The sequence below is a fragment of the Zootermopsis nevadensis genome, unplaced genomic scaffold, assembly GCF_977971745.1.
Source record: "Zootermopsis nevadensis isolate Lab colony 2312 unplaced genomic scaffold, Znev_1.0 Znev_ptg000016l, whole genome shotgun sequence".
NCBI lineage: Eukaryota > Metazoa > Arthropoda > Insecta > Blattodea > Termopsidae > Zootermopsis > Zootermopsis nevadensis.
Genome location: NW_028259148.1, coordinates 1,184,781 through 1,206,000, shown reverse-complemented (window position 1 = coordinate 1,206,000; position 21,220 = coordinate 1,184,781). Strand labels below are relative to the sequence as shown.

The 21,220-nt window shown below is 40.7% G+C and overlaps 1 protein-coding gene across 1 annotated transcript in view; it reads right to left on the bottom strand.

Moving 5' to 3' along the window:
- The window catches only part of LOC110834177 (uncharacterized), a 327,297-nt gene that overhangs the window by 233,494 nt on the left and 72,583 nt on the right, over positions 1 to 21,220 (bottom strand). Inside the window, exon 4 of the mRNA XM_087349345.1 lies at positions 14,706 to 14,847. Coding sequence (XP_087205471.1) covers positions 14,706 to 14,847 — 142 coding nt within the window. The remainder of the gene's footprint in view (positions 1 to 14,705; positions 14,848 to 21,220) is intronic.

Here is a 21,220-nt window from a genome sequence, read left to right as displayed (position 1 = left end):
AAACCACAATAAAATGTTTTCCTAAAAGATACTTTACTTCATAAAATACCACGGTCTTTTACGTCCTTATAGACAGCCCCAAAAAAGATGTATACACACAAGTTTAATGTTCATGATTATAATGTATATTCATCTCTTTGGAACAACCTGTAGTTGATGAAACTTAATCACATTGAATAAAGTAAATAAAAGTTTAATACGACATTCGTGGCGCAGTTCACTGTTACAGCAACTAGAGGAATCAGGAGTTTTAAAAACACATGACGTTATATTTCTCTCAATTACGTTGTGAATTTTTACATTCCAAAATAAAGCGTGTGCTCTGACTAATTTCACGTTTATAATTTCAAAACCGCGTGAAACGTTTTGCAGTTTAACATAATTTTTTAGCGAACAACACTAAAAAAAAAAAAGTGTTTGACCGCCGATGGGATATGCAATTAACGCACGCCATTATTTGTTAAATACGGACGGACAGAGCTCGGCTGTCGATAACCTCTCAATAAACCAGAAACGATCATTCGATTACGAAAGCAATTATCCGGACACACAAATTCGATTACCGCCATTTTAATCGTCTTCCTTCGAGGAAGGTTGAACTTGGTTGCTTAGTAATCGCATTAACGCATAGCATTACAGTCGTGTGATTGAAGCTACTGGGACAGATGTTACCACAGCGTAGAAAAAGCTTGGCACACGCACGGCTGTTCTTTCTTTACCCCCCCCCCCCCCCCCAAAGTCCGTGCTTCGAATCCAGGCGTATCCTTCTCCAGTTAAAGCAGTGACCCTTAGCGTCTGGTCCACGCTTTACAAGACAGATATAAACTGAACGTAGGACCTCGACAAATTCGATGGCTTCTTGTTTCAGCAGGCCTGAAACTCGGTCGCTGAAACCGTCTGAGAAAAGATACTGAAGGAAATAGAGGACTGACAAGATTCCATAAAGGGAATATTTTTTTTTTATTATTTAGTGTTCTGTCTGACGACAGGTCCATATGAACAGGATCCTTCCATCCTTTTCTCGGACTGGGACCTGTTCATATACGTTCTTGGCAGATGATCCAGAAGTGGTTTGCCATTGCCTTCTTCTGTGTGTGTGAATGGAGTAATTGTTGGGATGCCACGGAGGAAAACTCCGTGTTGCCTAGACCACGGTCTTGCCCAACACAAGTTATAAATTCGGGCACCGCCGGTTGTGTCTCGTGAAGGACGCAGAAAATCTAGACCACTCCAACGAAAAATTACATCGTTCTTCCATTGCATTTCAGCACAAACGAGATTAGAGCCAGCCTAAACATTTCCGATCAGAGCGGGCTTAAAAATGAACACTCCAGCCACGCGCAGTTTCCCAAACGATTACAGCCGTCATGACAAGTGAAATGAAGCCTGATCATTTTGCACCCGGCAGACGAACGATAATTGTCCCTTGCAACTCAACCCCCGGCTCACTCACCCCTTATAATACTCTTCCATTAACCCAACCATCGGTTTGATGAAACCTTCATTTAATTTAGGTTTTGCTGTCGTCATCGGAATCTGCGATCAGTGGCGACATCTACGTGACAAGGTATCGGACCGCGGCACTAAGAGACCGAACAGGACTGGCGTTTTTTACATACGCGACGACTCGCATAAACGCAACCACCGGGTGTAAGAAAATATTTTCGTTTAAAATTCACGTTTTCCGTGTTATATTCCGCGTGACATTATTTTGTATTGGGTTTGGCGCTGGGGTAAATATTCCGTTTATCAGCAGAGCTACACTTATTTATGCGAACAGGGAAACGCGCTGGAATGACAAAACAGACACAAAGCAGAAGGCGGAGAGGGATGATGTGTTGTTACTCACAGAGAATTTTCTCTCGCATTATCTCACCCCCTCCAACCCCCATCCACCGCTGAAGTCAGCAATAACAAACCCGCCCGTGCGTCATCAGAACCGCGATGATGAAAGAAAAATAATCATTTGCCTTCCGTTTACAGGACCGCGTACCACAGAATTCAACATCATGGAATGAACGCAGAAATACGTTCCTCAGAGACGTGCAGCGTTTGTATCATTGCTCATCGTTTCCATGGTTACTGCGCGTCACTAAAAGAGACGAGGTTAAGCGAGACGTGAAGTACGATCATGCATCCTGAAGGCGCTGTTGTTTCACGACGCCTAGTATTCAAGTCGAAAATCTTTTCAGAATAACTCGAAATTAGATGTAGGTTCTAACATGGCGTGTTCACTCTTAAACGTAACTTTCTTATCGAAATCGTTCGTTGACGCTCACGAAGCATTTATCAACGCGTATCCTGACAAGGAAATGCCGAACAACAAACGTAATTGTGACAAAATGTAAAGTTTTTGACAAGGGAAATACGAGGCGCGTCCACAAAGTAAGTTACCCACTCGTCCCACAGCTAGCAAACCTTATATTGCGCGAAGCGACTGTGCGTACGTGATAGAGCAATGACGTAGCATGGCGCATGCACTAACGGTACTTCCCGCGTTCTCACAGTAGCATCGTTGCAGCTGTTGAAGATGGAGGTTCTTATTCCAGCTCCCGCCGACTGTAAAGTGCGGTCAGTGATAACGCTAGGCCGCACACGGCTCGACGGACAGCAAGTCTCCTGCAGGAGTTCAGCTGGGAGGTGTTTAATCATTCACCCTACAGCCCGGACCTCGCTCCCAGTGATTTCCATCTTTTCCTACACCTCAAGAAATTCCTGTCCGGTCAGCGTCAGCGTTTTGAGAATGACAGAGAGGCGGAGATGGTTGTCACACAGTGGTTCCAATCCCAGGCGGCAGACTTCTACGACACAGGTATTCAAAAGTTGGTCCCACGGTATGACCAATGTCTCAATTCCGGTGGCGAATATGTTGAAAAATAGCTGGACACTTGCTGTATCTGTTGCAATAAATATTTCCATGAAATTGTGTTTTGTTTCTGTAAACGGCCCCAGGGAAACTTACTTTGTGGACGAGCCTCGTACGTCAACTGTCGGACAGTGCTGAAAGTTTAGACGCCCCACAGGGTTGAACAAAAACTAAGAAACAGCTCCTTTGTCTTGCGATATTGTTGGCATCAAAGCATACGAACACTTGGAATTACAGCAGCGTTTAAAACGGAACACCCTGTGTAAACAATTACGGAAGCCGCAATTTTAAGAGCTTCAGCCGTGGTGAGAGAATTAAAAAGGAAAGCGGAGAAAATCAGATCGCTCTTAATAAGCGGTTCTCGTAAGTATCTCCATTAAAAAGTTAGTCATTCACCTTAAAATAATAATCTTGCTGGAACACGTTTCTCATGCCTGAAAATTATAACATATAACACAGGAACAGAGTCCCATAAACTCTGTTCCTGTGTTATTAAGATTCATAATACTGAATATAGGGTACTTTATGCATCCATATACCGCGTTCATAAACTACAGAAATTATTCATAACAAAAGTTTACACGGTACTCCAACGCGAAGGACAGAATATTCTTCAGAATATTACACTAGCCTTGATGGAAATTTGTTGTTGAAGCTAATCCTGTAACAGAGCCATCATATCATACACTTTACAACCCCGTGGTAACTATACGTACCACCTTCTTTAATAAGAAAGTGCATTTTTTTTCCTCCAGAAATTGTATTTGTGTTTTTCGTACGATTCCCAAAGTAAACAGCGACAACCATTTTGTCTTTGTAACGCTGAAGTGCGGTGTTTTCTTCGCGGTACGGACTGAATTCTTAAATATCATTTAGACGATACCGACAACTGACTCCATCACTCATGCCTCGGGTGGTTGAATGGTGAATAAACCATATCCTCTGCCAACGTTTCGAGAGCCATCTCTGCTCTCATCCTCAGGGCAGCTACGTAAGAAACTGGTCCTCCGTAGCGCGCTCGCCGATGGGAACTGTGTGTTTCCATTATTTATCCGCTGTTTTACATTGTGCTTCCCTTCCTGCGTGTAATCTGCCTGGCAACTGTGGCCTGATCCTCTCTCCTGTCACGATGTCTCTTATGATTCTCTTTTTCACTCGCTGGGAGGCGTCGAGAATGGCAGTCGATGTAATTCATCCGTCAGCCAACATATACACGACGAACTTTAACATGTGAAGTCACCAAACATGATTAACTTCAACATTAACATGCAGCATGCTTATGCTACACACACAGTTTATGATTTTGCGTGTTTCATAAGTGAGTCCAGTGGCGGCTCCATCTGTCATCAGTTCACATAATAGCCTATAATCAGTCTCCAAAGAGCAGCCCTTCCGAGGAGCTGACAGCAGTTCGCGTAATCAACAAATGCTCCGTCTTTTATGGAACCAAATTTTCAGTATCGTGATCACAAAAGCCGCCACTGCATTAATCTACGATAGTGTGTCCAATTTACGAATTTCGCAAAGAATTATCATCACGCTACAGGGCAGATTTGTCTGTTGAGACGTCAGGTTTTAGGATGTCTTCTGCGATGTTTCGCCGTGTTGTCCGGTAGAAGTACACCCACGTTTCAGAGGTCCTTGCTGCCTGCGTCACCTCTGAAACGTCGACGAAATTGTACCAAACTACGGTGCAGCACCCCAGAAGACAGCCATCTTCAAGCTCAGTTTACTTTCCGGTGCGACTCGGAACGGGAGATTCGCGCCGAAAGACGAAAGTTTGTCGCGATGAAGCCAGTCCGCGATGAAAGATTCAGTGGCTGTCAGTTTCATCGCCACGGAAGTCGGAAAGGAACAGATCGGGCGAGAGATGACGACGCTGTCACAAAAACGCCAAAGGGAATGAAATACTGGGGGTAAAAATGCATGCATCGAGGTGATAAATCGGGCGCGAGATTGAACCGAATGAGGGAGGATGCAGAGAGGAATTGCTTCAGAACAACACAGCGGCAGTGGCCTTAGCAAGTAGTGAAGTCGTCCCGAACATTCCAGAGGATCGATACTCGAGTACCTAAAAGAATTGCAGTTGTCACAACCACCAAGAACGACAAAATGCCATGTTCCATTTAAAACGCGAACCCCCTTGAAGCTCAAAACGACTAAACCAATGGCAATGCCGTATCTCCGTTGCTGAAGTTGACGCGTGGCTTGAAATCGGCACGGCCTTAATTTCAGCTGTTTTATCGCTCGATGAGCACTTGTCAGAGGAATGATACAGAAATGGGCTAAACTTGTAGCATGCATAAGGTACATGAGATACGCACAAAAAATTTTAATCCTGAACCTGAACTGATAACACCTCTTAAAAGAACAGGAGTGGATACAAGAATAAAATTAAAATTGATACTATAAAACAATGGAATGAATTAATTCTGAATCAAAAGACAGAAGTGAAGTTTCTTTGACCTGTTTCCTTCCGAAGAAAATCCCATACTACATGAGATAGATGTCGGACATTATAGGCCAAGTTTTCAAACGAGAAAGGTAAAGCAGAGCGAAAGAGGGACAAAGTGAGGAAGGAGAAGACAAGAAAGAAGACGATAATGACAGAAATTACGAAAGAGGGAAGTGTAAAAATATATGATAAAAATTGAAGACAAGGACGAGAAGAAAATGACGGTGATGATGATGGTAATAATGTCCAGAATAGAATGAAGGAGGGGCAAAGGAGAGCGAAGTTAGTGGTTACTGTCGGATCACAGAAAAAGCAGTTCTAGACGCCAGTCAGATGGTGAAGTGCTGATTGCAGCTTCCTGCAACTCGACAAACAAAACAACACGGAAATGTGACAAATTCCCACCCTGGACGGAGCTTCGCCCCCCATTCACGCAACCCCTACACAGTGTCCTCGATCATGTGGGGTCCCAACCGCATCTTCCTTTACCAACAACCCTCTTCGTCATCCTTAACAACCCCCGCCACCACCACCACCACGCACCCTCCCACCTAACTATTGCAGAAAAACATTTTTGGTCCAGGAAATTGGAACCTTATCTATCACCTGATGCCCTCTTTCGCGTTTTTCTTAGCGCAGGAAATATTTTAGTCGCGGGAGGCAAATTGTCATCTTAAGTCTTTCATTATACGATTATCAGTTTTCTGACGTTGCCAAAGTGTTTTAAGATAATCCGAAGAATGTAATTTGAGATATCAGAAACGTAAATTCCTTACAAAGAATATTGAAAAGGAAATTACACCTTCCAACATCGAAACAGCTGCGTAAATAAATTCAGTTTTGGTTCACATATTTTAGGGTATTCTTTACGAACTAGAATCCTTTTTAGCTACTTTGTTTCACAACAAAATACACGTCTCCTTCGTAAACCAAACTAAACAGAATGACGACGCCTGGTTACCACATCCACCCGCAGATAGCAGCAAATGATAAGCCAACATCTTGTTGCACGGTTCACTAGCATCAATAAAAAACCACAAACACTAAACCAGTGTAAGATAAGTGTGCTAATGAGGCCTTGAGGCGACCAGGGATTACAAATAAAATGACAATAGGCTAGATAGATAAATCCCGCTGACTAATGTTTAAAATCCCATTGTTCATAGAGTACAATTAATTTTAAGCCACGTCAGAAGTGATCGGATGGCTGAGTGTACATAATACTCAACACCTCAACTTATCATCGCAGTTGGGCTCCGTGAGAACACACGATGACTGTCTCACCTCTGGTGATCCCGTCAGAAAGCTATGTACCTCCTCTATCACCACGTGGCCTTAGCCTACACGTGGTGATCACAAAGGAGCCACGCCAAGTCCGGTCTCCTATCCGCTCGACGATTTCATGAATGTATACAGAAACTATTAGCCACTTTATGGCAACTACACAGGTTTTCAAGGACCGGACAGAAATGCAAGATAGAAATAGAGAAATTTAGAGGAGTACATATGACATAGACACTTTATTCTGAGGGCTCAGAAAGAGTTTGAAGGTTCCCAGGCTATGCCCGGTCGACTTTCTGGTAAGGGCAATGAAACCGCAAAGGTGCTTGGGTGATAATGAGTGGGAGTTTGATAACAGAGACTGTAGAATTCTGATTTGCTTGAATCTAAAGCTCGTTAGATTATATTTAAGAATTCAGTCCGTACCGCGAAGAAAACACTACACTTTACCATTACAAAGATCAACTGGTTAACCATTTGAAGCCGAAACTCGTCTACGTAACATTTAAGAAACCAGCCCGTACCGCGAAGAAAACACTACACTTTACCATTACGAAGATCAAGTGGTTGACGCTGTTTAAGGAAATAATCGCTGTTTATTCCGAGAATCTTACGAAAGAAATAAATTCTGTGACAGTTACAAATTGTGAAACCAGGTGGTACATATAGGAAAATACAGGATTAAAGGGTTAATAATAATGTATTCGAAAAGAAAATAAAGCAAACTTACAGGCTGAGAAATGAGTTTCGTGAGAGAAACGGAAAGATACAAAAGATTAGATCATAAAAGAAATGATGAAGGTACGAAAAATCTCAAAACTAAACCAGTTACAGATAACATATAACAGTACCTGGGAAAGTCGATAATAGACGATTTCCAAAATCAATTTTAAATTTGCGATCCACGGTGAGATGGTCTACAGGGTGTCCCGTGACAGATGGGGGCCTAACTGGCTAATACGTGGCAGGAGATAGAAGAAGTAATGGAATCAAAATACCCGGTAAGACTTACGCCGATTTATGCCAAAACAAATCATTTTAAAACATAATTTACAAAAGCAAGCTGAACATTTACAACTGTACGACCCGGTATCGGATCGCCCCCGACGATGGAGGCCGTAAACACCTCCGAAACGTTGGTCAATTTATACCAGGCTACAAAAATGCGCAACATCACATAAGACAGTAATGTTAATGTAGTAATGTTCCGATTTCAATCGATCAGCTACCCTCAGTCAGCCAAGAGACCCTGAAGAATCCAAGATGTCGACTTTTCTTTTGAAATTACGGACAGTAGACGCTTTATTCATCTGCAGGTCTTGCGGCTGATCGCAAACAAAGGCTAGACACGAAATAATCATGCGGAGGCAGGCAGATAAGCAGAGAGATGAGAGAATTCCATCTAGACGCCCTCTCCGAAAGACTTTCGCTTGTTCAGAGATGAAATGAACGGATGGATGCAAAGTATAAAGTGAATTAATGAATGTGTTCCGCGGGCAACGCTCCACGTCACAGATCAATAGATTTCAGTACAGTCTCTGCAGTTACACAAAACCAGATACAATCGAGGAAATAAATTACCAGTAATTATGTTCCAAATAAAAAAGAGAGCCGTGTTTATGATCACTGACGAGCAAATAGCTTAGACCACTTTTGCTAGTCTTAATTTCAGGCACCCTGTTGTGCGATAACTAATTAAATAATAACACAACTAATTTGGTTTTTATTCAACTGTTAATTACATCACATGTTTCGATACCGGCAGGATCATCTTCAGGTGGTTACGTGGGACTGCTGCATCATTATTTAACATTTTCAGTGTCAGTGTATACTATACAACAAATACAATAATAAATTAATGCTCTCTGAACAATTTAAAGTCACACTAACAAACTCATTGGAGCAGAGTTCTTCTTGAGAAGCTAAGATAGGTAACCACTCTATAAATTCCAAGCCCTTTATGGAAAATGAAAGTTCATTTTTGTGTCCACAAGAGCCCGCCACTGGATTTAATTCTCAGTCAGAGTAATCGAGTTTAGGCTTTTATATCGCGTTTTCTAAGGGCCAATTTTAATATTATCCTTCCATTTACGCATATGTCTCCAAAGTGATTTGTTTTCTACAGGTTAAAATAATGACAACACCACAAAAATTCGCGGACCCTTGGAATTTATATTTATACCTAACATAAAAAATATTATTTATACAATGTATAAACTTCCTACAAAGTCGGGTTATTTTCGGGGCTGGGGTATGAAAGGCCGTTTCTTCGCCGTGGCTGGCAGCCCCGGACTGCGAAACTGCAGAGAGTCATTACAACGATCATAAAGGTACAAAGCAAAATTGTTTGTGGCTCCCCCCCCCCTGGAACTGTGAACAACAAAATTGTGCACCTGCGTCAAAGTGCCGGGCTTTGGAGAATCTCATATTCTTGCCATTACGCAACACCGTGATCAGTATATTATTAAAATGAATGTAATCACGTGAATACTGACTCACAAACACTGTTTTATATGGAAATGTGCGAAGAAATTATTCAAAATCGTTCAAGCATAGCATAGTACAATAAAAACCACTGGTACCAACCACAATAAATTGAGTAATATAGCTTCAGTCAGTGCATGCCATGATACCTATTCGTTTCATGTCTCAAAGGATGACGGGACGGGCCATGGCGTGGAAGAGGGGAACAGTTACAGAGAAGCGGTAGGAAAGGGGGAGGATGCTGGATAAATCTTTCAATTCACTGGGGTGAAAGACATATTTTTACATGAGAATGCATTGGGTTAACTCCCATATACACTATCAGACCCAGTCACAAATCCCATGTTACTTCCCGGCCGACCCCTTCAAAAGTATTCCTTCCACCATTTTTAACTAACTCGTTTAAAAACACCCCCATAACCCCGAGGAACAACCCCCTCCCCCTTAATCTTCATATCATCACCTCCTTTCTCTCTCTGTTTCCTTTATACTCCTGCATCATCAATTTCTCCTCGCTTCAGCGCATGAAACGACGATCAAAAAGTTAAAGCACCGCAGTAGTACCACAACACAATTCGATTACAACAAAATTTCTCACTGCCTGCTGTAGCCTAAACAAGTCCACGCGATCAATCGCAGGTTTTAATCTTTTTTTGGATCAGCGAACCAAGCTCTGATGAAGTAAGCAATAATCACCTACGAAACGTCGGTCCGTATCTACCATACCACAGGACAAAACAGCTTATTTTTCACTTAAACACAGCTGGCTGGGCTACGGAACAGGGTTCGATTCCCATCAGAATTTTTCTCTTGGCTACGGCATCAGAACCGACTCTGTGGTCCACCCAGTTTGTACAGGATGTTCCTTAAATTGGAAATAAAGCGACTGGAGCCGTCATCTCCATCTGAGACCGACGGAGCTACACCACCGCGTCCCCATACACATTAATGTCGTGGTGTTTAATAAAGCTCCCCCCCCCAGGCGTAATATATTGCAGGCCGACCGCATCTAAAATAATTGGACACCCCTTTTGGGGCTCCTGGCTGTAAGTAATGCCCAAGCTGTGTCCGCATTAGAGCCATTCGTCACTGAGCACTCAAACGAATGCGAAACAATAAAATCCATACGCGTTTTATAAGATCCATCCCTCCCCGTAATTCCGTACAGTATGGCCAACATAGAAAATATAAAAAAATACGACGCAGAAGCAATATAAATGCATCATTACTCGGTTAACTTCTTCAGTAGGGAGCGTTTAATGACGCTTAGCTTTCGGATTATGGGACCATCCATTTTCAGCTCTGAGATGACTCAGCGGACACTCATCTCCCTTTGATACAGCAAGCAGCGGGAAATCGGACGCTTACAGCCAAACACACAAAAAAAAAACTACTTGTCTCAAGACCGACCAAATTTAGGAAGTTCCTCTGCACAGCTTCAGAAGCCAACGACGAACGCGCGTCAAAGTTGTCAGATTTCTGGTTCTAGCGGTAATCCGGTAATTTTTCTTTTCGGGAATCTGACGCCACGTAGGCGTAGGAAAGTTTTCCACCATTTCAGAGGTCCATTCCGCCCCCATCTTCTGCTTATGTTTGTAACTTAAGAAACAGCTTTTCAACTAAACACATTAAAGCCCTTTTTTAAACATTCAAAAAAAATGCATGGGACTTTTCTAGACTGTATTGGATATTGCAATTTGACACAGAAATTAACCTAATTTGTCTGTGCTGAAAGCAAATCCTTCCCGATTCGGTACGAAAAGCAGTTGCAGCAATGAACAATATTCCACGCGTGGTTTCTTGAGAGACAAAAAACAACTGAATAGCATTTAACACGACCACAACAGACACAAAACTGATAAGACAAGATGAAACCGTTTCATCCACATGGTACCGTCGTTATGAGCCTATGATTCATCCCAAGTTTATGTGAAATGGGAGAGGGAAAACTGCCTATTTATATGCCTAAATTCCATATCTTAATGAAAACTGGCAGTCGTAAACAAGTTATGAGCAGGCTTTAATAATATGGCCTGCTTTCACGTTTAATAAATGTTTTATCTGCAAATTAAAATTTCTTTCTCGCAATTAGAAGCATCCCACAGTCTTTTTACGGCTACTCGTAAATGATAAGAGGAATGTTTCATATTAAGACCTCCGTCTCTCGTATTAGTCTAAGTCCCTTCCTCTTGTCAGGTTCCTAATTTCTTCGTCTATTAATTCTTTTATGTTTTCCTTCTGATTTTTAAAAAAATAAAATCCAGTCTACATCAGCAAAAACGTAAGTCATGCTCATTCACTAATAGTTCAATTAGTGCCGAAGATAAAGATCTTGTCGAGGAAAAAAAAAAATATTTACCTGGGTATAGTAAATGAACAAATATTTATTGAAGTCAGTTGGCTCACCGCTGAGACCAAAGCTTCTCAAGACCCGGATACCGCGATGTAGCGTTACAAATACCAACACATAAATTCCAGCTCTTAACTTATAACTTTATCCATGCCTTTAGATGACTTCACAATTTCAACTGCGGTTTCTTGGCGATGACGTCACTTAAATGTAGGATGCATTTCAGACGTTTCGAAGGTCCACACAGTCTCTACCTCCCCCAAGGCGACGACAGTAAGTAGCTTCGAAACGTCTGCAACATAGCTTACACGTGACGGTTCAATAACCCAAAATAAAACACATTTATAGTTAGTGTTGTGATTGGTCTATACGACAGCCATTACAAGTGCGTGATAAATGAATTACATGCGTGAGTGCGTGCGTTTAACTGTTCTCTCTCCTAATTGAATTACGCACATTTACGTAATTCATACTGGTGCATCGATTTTAGCAAAGGTTCAGACAGAGACATGCAGACAGAAAGAAGTTTGTATTAGAAATAAGAAATATCTACAAAAATTTGACAATTAAGATGTTAAACCGTATTTATCCGATTAAGGTACACAATTTAATTTTATAGTCACCAATGTTCACCAAAAAAGTAATCCCATCTGCCACTGAACATTCTAAGCTTTATCGTCTACTTTTATAGAAATAAGTTGTAAACTTGGCTTGCATTTTCAAAATTTACTACCAACCAAATTCTGAACAAAAATGGATAATCAAATTAAGTAAAAGATATTTATGCTCTATAACTCTCTCAACACTTTTAAGGCTATATTCAGTGTAGACTGAAATTTAGTACAATGAACATCCAGAAAATAATTATTAAAAATACGTCACTATCTGAGATTCATTACGACATTTTGTGAAGCATCTGCAACAACTTGGCCAAAAGACGAACCAGTCTTAAAAGTTCCCATATCACAAAAATTATCGACATCAACTGACATTTATAGATGAAACCCAGATCCTGGTTTAATGCCTGGACCTGGCTGGCAGCCCTCCACTGCCCCCCCCCCCCCCTCCCCAACTCTACTTACAGTCTTCCCTCTACGCTGACGTCTGTCAGGTTCTACCTGTCCGGCCATGTGGGGTGACCTCTCGATTTCAAGCGCGTTTCATAAATTTACAACACCCCTACTTTTCAAACGATGGTCTCACGAGGACAGTGTCGAACAGGCGAAACATCCATCTTCACCGCCGATGGTTACTACTGTTTAATAAAATAATCGATATTTACTCCCAGAATCATACCTAAGCCATAAATTTATTGTGCGGTAAGGATTATTATAGCACGTGGTACATATAGCTACCGCTGATCTTCAACTTTTGTTTTGTCCAGACTATTTACAATTATCCCCATTTTCCGTTAATATACATCGTTGTTATTTTATTCAAATAATTTTATTGTACTGTATCTCGAATTCTTTACATTGTATATCTGTAACCTGCATTTTTGTTACTGTCAAAACACTTGAATAGATTAGTTATTACTGCCAACACATTCATTAAAACTTTTCCTACATCTTTATTCTGTTTCTCTCTCAAGTCACATGAAACGTGCTTCTGTGTGCAACCGTAGCTTGTTCTTGTTCCAAATCGTTGGTTCTGGAATGCCCATATGTTATTGTCACATATGTAAATTCGAAAGCTGAACGAATTCCTAACGAGATCCAGTCTCCAGTCTGAGATTTCGAAGTAAGCCAGTCCTCAACACACAAGAGGTGAGGTATCAGAACCAGGGTGTATTTCACAGCACTGAAGATGAGTATTTACGGGGACTGCGGTGGAAATTCGGATACGAAAGGACCACTGTCTTCCGGGTTGTTGCCCCGTGTAGTGTGGTAGACGTCCGCCGACGTTCCAGAGGTCCCTGCTGCCTTCATCATCACGGTAATGCACTGATGACAGGGACAGCAAGCACCTCTGAAACGTCGGTGCAACAACCCGGAAGACAGCCATCTTTCAACCTATGAATACTCAGATGCCAAATACTTTCAGCTCATTTCGAACTACAAAATGAGAAAATCCGTCTAGAACGTCCGTCTCCTTGAAACTAAGTGGGGCTTAGTGACGACAGGGCACAGCGTAGTCACGTGACGTACGGACGAGGACCACCAATTCGACAGTTCCACGAGGGCATCAGACATGCAGCCATTGTCTGCAAAAGAATGCTGCCTGATGCGGTCCAGACTTGACACACGATTTACACAAACTTCTTATTTCAGACAGCGTTCCACTCATTTGGGGAAAAAATTATGTATCCGCCCGGCTTGTCTATTTGCCAATGCATTCACACGGCCCCACTGTTATACGTGGCTTTAACCATAATCGATGTATGTTTCCTTAACGAAGGAACCTTATTTAGTAACAAAGTACCACCAGTAAATATCTTAATGTCGCTTAGCAAGTAGTGCTTAGTTATGAGGAAAAGAGGAAATAACACAAAATGTCACTTTGCTTTATAATTAACTAGAGGTCACAGAAAGAAAATTATTTTCCCTCAAATGCTTCGCCATTTTTGTGATAATTAGCATTTAAGAAACGTTTCATACACAATGTTCAGTTCCTATACTTCATTAATTATCACGAACAAACCGGATCCTAAATATATAGCACATTTCGAGTGGAGCCGTGTTATTTTACAGCTATGAAAAAATTTTAAAAGAAGTTAATTTTTCGAAGATATCCTATCACAAAAATATTGGGTCTCTATAATATGAGTGTCGCTGCCAGTGAGACATTACACACCTCTCATAGTGTATCAAGTTGCGTGAAAATCCGTCGATCAAAGGCTATTAGCGGGTATTAACATACACACATGAGAATGAGGACCATCTAATTTGATTAAGCAAGAGAAATAACCTAAAATAATTATCGGAACGTCCCTTAATGCATCAGCGAGTGACGTAAAAATATTAATCCTTGAAAACTGATTCCTGTGCCATTTTAACCACATCAAACACAGATTACTTTAGTACTCAGAACACTAATACATCGCCCATAAAAATGTAACCCTCTGAAGCTAAAAATCGTCTAAATGATATTTAAGAATTCAGTCCGTACCGCGAAGAAAACACCACATTTCACCATTACAAAGATCAAATCTCTGTTTTCGTAATGCCGCAAATACATTCTGTGGGAAAATGATAGGGTTACTGACTTTTAAAGCAGGCTGTACATACAGTTTTACGATTCAACTCTTATTAAAGGGTTGCACCACTTACCTTTGCATATATCCTGGGGTTGATCCACGCCTTCACATTGTCCTCCAGGTACCGCGTCGCTACATGTGCGATATCACGCTGCTGAGTTGAAGGCGGAGGCGGCGGTGGTGGTTCGGGCTCCACATATGCCGATGGACTGCCTCTGCAAATAAAAGAAAAAGAAGACCTTCACTAGAATCTACTTAGAGCCAATTAACCCTGCGGAACAGAACATCGCCTGAACATTTAATAATTCAGCCCGTACAGCGAAGAAAACACTTCACTTCACCATTACAGAGATCAAGTTATTAACGCTGTTTAAGGAAATAATCGCTGTTTATACTGAGACACGCAGTGCGTACATAATATATAAACATTCAGTCCGTACCGCGAAGAAAACACCACACTTCACCATTAAAAATGTCAAATGGTTAACGCTGTTTAAGGAAGTAATCGATGTTTATACGAAACACATAAATACAGAATTGTAAATGTATTTACCAACAGGCTATAAAGCAGTAACCTTCCATTTCCACCAGAAGGACGAGTGGTTACTGGGTGGGGACCTCCGTGGCCGCAAACCTAAATATGTGTTTCTTAGCCACCGAATTTAATTTAAAAAAATATATATAAAGATGGTGTGTTCTGTTCGCCGCTCAATAGAATTGTAGTAGTTTGACAGCCATTCCACATGCTAATTCATGTATGTGGTATGTCCGGACTGTGTCACATCCAGCGGACTATCTTGATAAGGCCATGTGCCCCCCCTCAAGCACACAACGGGACCACATTATTTGCGGTTGAGCACAGCTCCTGTAAGCGCACACTTGCGCCGAACAATAACGTGTTTCATAAATTAATATGTCGTATATAGGAGTCATCAGAACATAAATGACGTACTTCTTAAAAGTTGTTTTTCTAAGTGACATTGATGGCTCACTTTCTTGTTGCATAGTTAATGAGACGTCCGTGTATGGAAGAAATATAAAACAAAAATTATACAAATGTCTGTCAATCCATCTGTCTGGCTGTCTGTTCGTCTGCGCGTTTCATCCAACGAAGCAATTAATATATTCCGATTATTTTTCTTTTATATCTACACAGAAATTTGGAACATGAATTTAATTCAGCCAAAGTTTCAATTATTAATTCACAAGAAGCTTAAATAATAAAAAAATGCCTTTAAACATGGCTCGTCATACAGGAAGCTTGAAGACGAATGGCGCAGTGGAGGGAAAACTCCACTCTTTCTTAACCACAGCGCTAGATGGAGGTGAGTAGCCCGAACGCCTTATATACCTTAATATGAATGACGAACGGGTAATGCCTGGGAACCTTCATAGCCAATTTGTTAATGTGTCGTGTCCTTTATTATCATCCGCGCAGTTTTTTTCTTATAGGTCGTACATTCTGCTTCAAAAGTTTTAAGACTAATAGCTCTCTCTTTTAACAGATTTACATGTGCTGGAGACGAAATCAGAGAGTCTGGATAACTTGTAATTTTAAAATTAAGGGCACGATTCAATTTCTTTCTCGTTTATGGCAAGAGTTTAGAATCAGACACAATCTATTTGCACAAATGACACGCTGACCACACGCGATTGGGTTTAGTTAAAAAGCACTGAGCTTATGAACAATACCAAAGCTCGATTCAATGCAAAAGCGTAATATTCTCGTTGCGACTGAAACATAAACTATTACACCAGCAAACAAAATTAAGCTTATCTGTTTTAAATGAGCTGGCATTTATTATTACTTAGGAAAGAGACAACTTTAGAGTCAACGTTAAGGATGAAAATTATCTTAAAAAAGTAGTTGACCGAACCGGTTTATGATAACATCCACTGATGATCTTTATTTGTGAACGTAAAATAAGCTGGAAGCTGCCACCTGTTCCGCTGTTGCGCTAAACAGCCACGCGCATTCCTCACTGCTCCTACCCACGAGCGACCCAAGTCTTGTATCTGCCAGTGCACTATTGCAACTGCAGCACTTCTCGATTTATTGGGCCATGAATATTGTAGCACTACAGGGTGGTTCGGAAGTATTTCTCCAATGCACGACGGTGATAAGAACAGGGTGCTTCAAAAATATTTGAACCTAAGAGAGATCGCATGACAGTAGAGTGGGAAAAACTGAGGAGAGGCATCATTTCTACTCTTCACCTAAAAATCAGCTGATAAATCAATGAGGATGAGATGGGCAAGTCATGTAGGTCGCATGGTGTAGATGTGAAATGCACGCAGAATTTTGTTTTAAACCCTAATGGGAAAAGACCACAGGCAAGACCTAGGCTTAAATGGGAAACCTGGTTTGGGGCATGGATTGGATTTAAATCATATCCCGATTTTAATATTTCGTGTGTACAGGTAGGCCACAAAACTGAATACAGCTCAGATTTCCCTAAGCTTGCGAGTTAGGACACTTATGCATTAAAGCGACATTGTACAGGGAATGTAAATGACATGTAGACAGAACTGAAAAAAGACAGAGAAAATGGGAGAAAATAAATGGCTGCCTCGAGGAATAAATTTAAGAGCAAAACTGGTCCAGCACAGCATTGTCTCGATTCTCCTTAGGCCTACGAAGTAGAACGAGTTCTGTTCCTAAAAATTCAGACACTTAAATGAGTACAGTTTTGAAGAAATAATCACAGCAGGCCACTGACTTCACACAGATAATTCATAAATGGATCTCGAAAATTCTATGGGAAGAAACATCTGTTACCGACGAACTTGTTACTCTGGGTCTGGACTACGAAATCAGAGAATTCGCGACGTAAAAGTTAGATTTAGCGGTGGAACAGATCAACTCAGATAATAACAGCAATTAACCAGCTGATGGTTGTATATTTTTCTATTAGAAACGAAATGCTAAAAGAGAGGCTTTTTCGCCGGTTACGAGAATGGATTGTGTTAGTGGTACAGCGTCATAAGAGGACCTTGGTGAGCTTTTTCAACGAAAAGTAAATACTGGAACTTGGAATTAAATCACCAGGAAAAATAGTTCTCATACAAAACTAGACTCTATGTCCGATCACCTTAAAAATGCAGCATGAAAATATTGTTACGAGATTTAAATCCAGACGCAGGGGCAGAACAAATTAACATACCAACAGATGCAAACGAGAGCGAGCTTAAAATTAGATCAACGGACTTAATCAGAGTAACTTGGAAGCAAATGACTTGTGGCATCTTGTAATTTGAATGAAGGAATAATTTCTACAAGGTCTCTTCCCTCTATGGTTATCATAAAGGCAGGTCTACGTATGTTCCAATATTCATAAATTAATAAAACTGCATCTGGACGCTATTTGGCACACAATCAAAACTTTTATTACTATTAATTTCTTCCAAGATGCCAATCTCGCAGTTTAAAATGGCACTGTGCCAAAGTTCTTGATTTATATTCATAAGTAATAAGAATGTTAAGACTTTGGTGAGTTCGGTTTCCTCTGGATGATTTATTTCGATCGTGAAAACGCGAAAACAGCAACTAAAGAAACATAATACCTCTTCTGGGTGCGTTCGAGGCTTCTCCTGTCTCGAAGAAACTGTACTCCAAGTGAACAGATTTTAACTCAGCCAGTACTAACTAAATTCATTAAACATGCCGAGTTTTTGTCCAAACTGGAAAAATTCCACTTCTTACACGATTTCACAAGATATATAAATCCTTTCGTTCGGTGTTCTCCGTCTCTAGTTCGGTTGCCAGGCGACTACAACCGACTCTTAGTGTAAAAGCGATGTATGTCCGGGCAGGTTCGTAGCTTAGCAACCGTTTAATGCATAGAGCGAACGCCATGGGACTTCGCTGACATACCTGCAACTTTGCCATCTAGTGGCAGGCCAGCGAACGAACCTGATAATCCTTATGGAATATAAACAAAAGCAAATCCCCGTAGGAAACACGAGATCAAACGAAGGCGAATGAGATGAGTAGGGAACACGAGAAAGGTTCATGTAAAATTTCAGTCGAAAAACCTGAAAGGAAGGTACGACATGAGAACCTCAGAGATCAACGGGAGAATATTATTAAAATGAATTTTCAAGGAATAATACGGAGAAAATTATATTGGATTCGTTTGACTTCAGACAAGAGCCCTTGCCTGACTCTTGTGAACACTGTAATGAACTCTTATATTCCACGCAAGGACCAGCTGAGCGAGTTAAAGCTTCTAATACGTAAGATGTAATCAGATGCAGACAACTAATCTCAGATAAGTAGAAACAAACGAAAGCAAATTATTTTAATTAAAATATATAATAAAATACAGGTCAATACACAAAACTTTATTAGGATGTTAAAATTTAAAATTTAAATGTTAAGACCAGCGGAACACGTCTTACAATACTGAATTATTGAAAGGCATGCATTGAAATATAAAATAGTTTTAAACAACAACACCTGAAGATGATGTATTACATCGAAACATGTTGTGGAAAATGAATGAAAGCGCTCAAATGTAACATCCTTATAGAGATGAATAGCGCAAATTTAAAATTTTAAATTTTAACATTTAAATTTTAAATTTTAACATCCTAATAAAGTTTTGTGTATTGACCTGTATTTTATTATATATTTTAATCAAAAACACAAACATGACGCATGTAAACCTTGAACTCAAATTATTTTATTAATATTTCTTACCAGTTCCTAAATTATAACTATTCCTGTTTCATATGCCCCTCTTGCTCCAAATCAATGACGGTGTATAAATAAGCTCTTATTATAAGTGCTTATTATGCTGGATGATTTATTATTATCTTATTTCGCACTTGCTAATGGCACATGACAATTTGTTTAAATAAGAATAATACATCTGCGCTCATTAGATATGAATCATTTTTCGATGCTAAAGAGAGAATCGATCAACTAATAACCGGGCTACAAACAGGAATTGACAAACAAAGCGTCCCGGGACAATGACCCATAGTCAGCGACGTACGTAAGACAAGGAGGCTCAGATGTAAGACAACACTTGACCAAGGAGGACCACAAACGTATTTCCGTCAGCAATGGCAGATATCAGGGCTCTCATGATGAACTCCTTGAAGCTGAAACTCATCCAACCAATTTTACCCGACGAATTCAGTCCGTACCGCGAAGAAAACACAACACTTCACCACTGCAAAGATCAACTGGTTAACACTTTTAAAGCCAGAGCTCGTCTAAATAATATTTAAAAATTCGGTCCGTACCGTACTATACTTTAGCAGGTCCAGAAATTGTCAACCTCATTTGGAACTCCGAGATCCATTATCTGCAAATTGCTCAGAACAGTTCTGACAAACCCTGGTATAACAGTTAAAGCACATTTTAATATTATCCTCCCATTCACGCCTGTATATTTTTTAATTGAATAAGTATGTTTTTAAGTTAGAGTCGCCGCCTAGCAACCAATAAACCAGAGGATGGTATGAACGCAAAAGCAGTTTCGAGAAGTGTTGTATTTTCACGGCCGCCCCGGGGTGAGAGTTAAAAGTGCATTTGTGGTTACTGTCAAGGGGGTGGAATAATTTTTAGTGTTACGAACTGGGAACAGGGGTGCGGTGAAGTGCTTCCTCCCTCAGAGATCCTGAGGGGTTGTAAGGTAGCTCAGCTTCCTTCCTCCATTTTATTCGGTGCCGGGAGCGGAGTTCTGGCTGTGGCGCCGTGGGTTTCATCTACCGAAAGACGGAACATTTTTTTTTATATTTCTATAACTCAATAAGTTCGAGGTATAACATGGCATTTCCATTATTTCAGATAGTTATTCTTTTCTTTTCCCCCCCCAGAAAGTTATTGCATCGAGTTTAACACGAAGTTTATTTCAGACGTGGAATATTATTTTAAAACACGAAATCGTAGACAATACGAGAACGAGTCACGCCTTTGCGTATCTGAAAGGATCGGGGTATTGCTTTTTGGCGAGAACTTCTGCGGTCGGTGTACAGGTCAACTCAAAACAAACATCACGATCCACAACACACTGTCATAGGGTACAATCGTTTCATCGCCGCTGAAAAATAAACAAACATGCTCTACAAACCCCAAGTTCTGTTTTCAGAACAGAAATAGATGACGCATTTCCTTAACTGCGGGGACCTGTACGGTTATGCTAATACACTACAGATTCGAAATCGAATCCTCGAATCGTGATGTCCCGACAATTATGACGTTAAGATGACTGCAACCCACGGTTATGGAGTTCACAGGTACAGACGACGCAACTACAGCTCGCCGAGACCAGCTACGGCCACCGAACACGGAATCAGCAGCTAAGTGCAAGTTTTACTCCTGTGAATAACAGCATCTAGTGTCAAATACCTTTTCATTTTTAATTCGGAATCCAGTTTGAACCATCTGACTAAATGTATTAATTTCCCCGATGTCACTGATGATGAGCTCTTGAGGTCGAAACGCGTATTGCAATAATGTCTTATTATAGTGTTAATAGTTGTTGGTGTGCTTACTCTATATTCTAATACACTACACGGTATGCAAAGTTTTAAGATTACTGAAAGAAAGTTACCCCAAAACATCACGGCCCTAAG